This window comes from Apaloderma vittatum, unplaced genomic scaffold, assembly GCF_000703405.1.
Source record: "Apaloderma vittatum isolate BGI_N311 unplaced genomic scaffold, ASM70340v1 scaffold17870, whole genome shotgun sequence".
NCBI classification, from domain to species: Eukaryota; Metazoa; Chordata; class Aves; order Trogoniformes; family Trogonidae; genus Apaloderma; species Apaloderma vittatum.
In genome coordinates this window covers 42,012-42,684 of record NW_009694205.1, presented here as the reverse complement: position 1 = coordinate 42,684, position 673 = coordinate 42,012, and the positions used below count along the sequence as shown (strand labels likewise).

The following is a 673-nucleotide window of genomic DNA, read 5'->3' as shown; positions in this document are numbered from 1 at the left end:
CACCATGAGCGGCTGCCACGTCCAGGGGTTTGTGTGCATGTGCAGTAACCAGGCGTCTTTAAACAGCTGCGAAGAAAAGCGCGACAGGGATTTAGGGGCCCGGGTTGAGATTTAAGAGCCTGGGCTGAGAACAGCCCGTCAGAGGCAGGAGCGGGTGCTTTGCAGACAGAGGAACGGTGACCCAGATCGGGATGTGACCACCCAGGAGTGACTGCACCCTACTGCAGCCATGGATAAATCCCTTCATCTCCATCTCCTACCTCAGTATAAAATCAAGGGTAATTCTTCCGAGGCTCAATTAACCTCGGCAAGCTGCTCAGATAGCGCCTGGGGTGCTTTTTGCTTAATTAAAGTAGCTCCAGCAATAGCTAAGACAGCTTCTCTGGAAAATCTACCACGTGGGCGCCCAGATTTGCAGGATAAAATGCCACCTGGGTAACACGCAGAGTTCCCCCCTCCCCAATCCAGCACCCAGGGCTCTGTTACAGCGAGATGCGTGCAAGTTCAGGCCCGCGTTCCCCCCGGGATACTCACTGCATTGGGACCACCACAGCCACCGAGGATTAGAATGGTTTCGTTGTCTATTACAATCTGGAGGGAGACAAAGAACAGAGCGTTTCAGACTGGAAAGGATGCGAAGCCGTCCCTGACGCTTTCAGCAAGGCCTCCAAGT

General features: G+C 53.9%; 1 protein-coding gene across 1 annotated transcript in view; it reads right to left on the bottom strand.

The window, feature by feature from the left end:
* Positions 1–10: 10 nt before the first annotated feature.
* Positions 11–673, bottom strand: part of FBXO42 (F-box protein 42) — a gene marked incomplete at its 3' end in the record, with an annotated part of 28,898 nt that continues 28,235 nt past the window's right edge. Inside the window, exons 7-8 of the mRNA XM_009866882.1 lie at positions 535–591; positions 11–66 (exon numbers count right to left, since the gene is read on the bottom strand). Coding sequence (XP_009865184.1) covers positions 11–66; positions 535–591 — 113 coding nt within the window. The remainder of the gene's footprint in view (positions 67–534; positions 592–673) is intronic.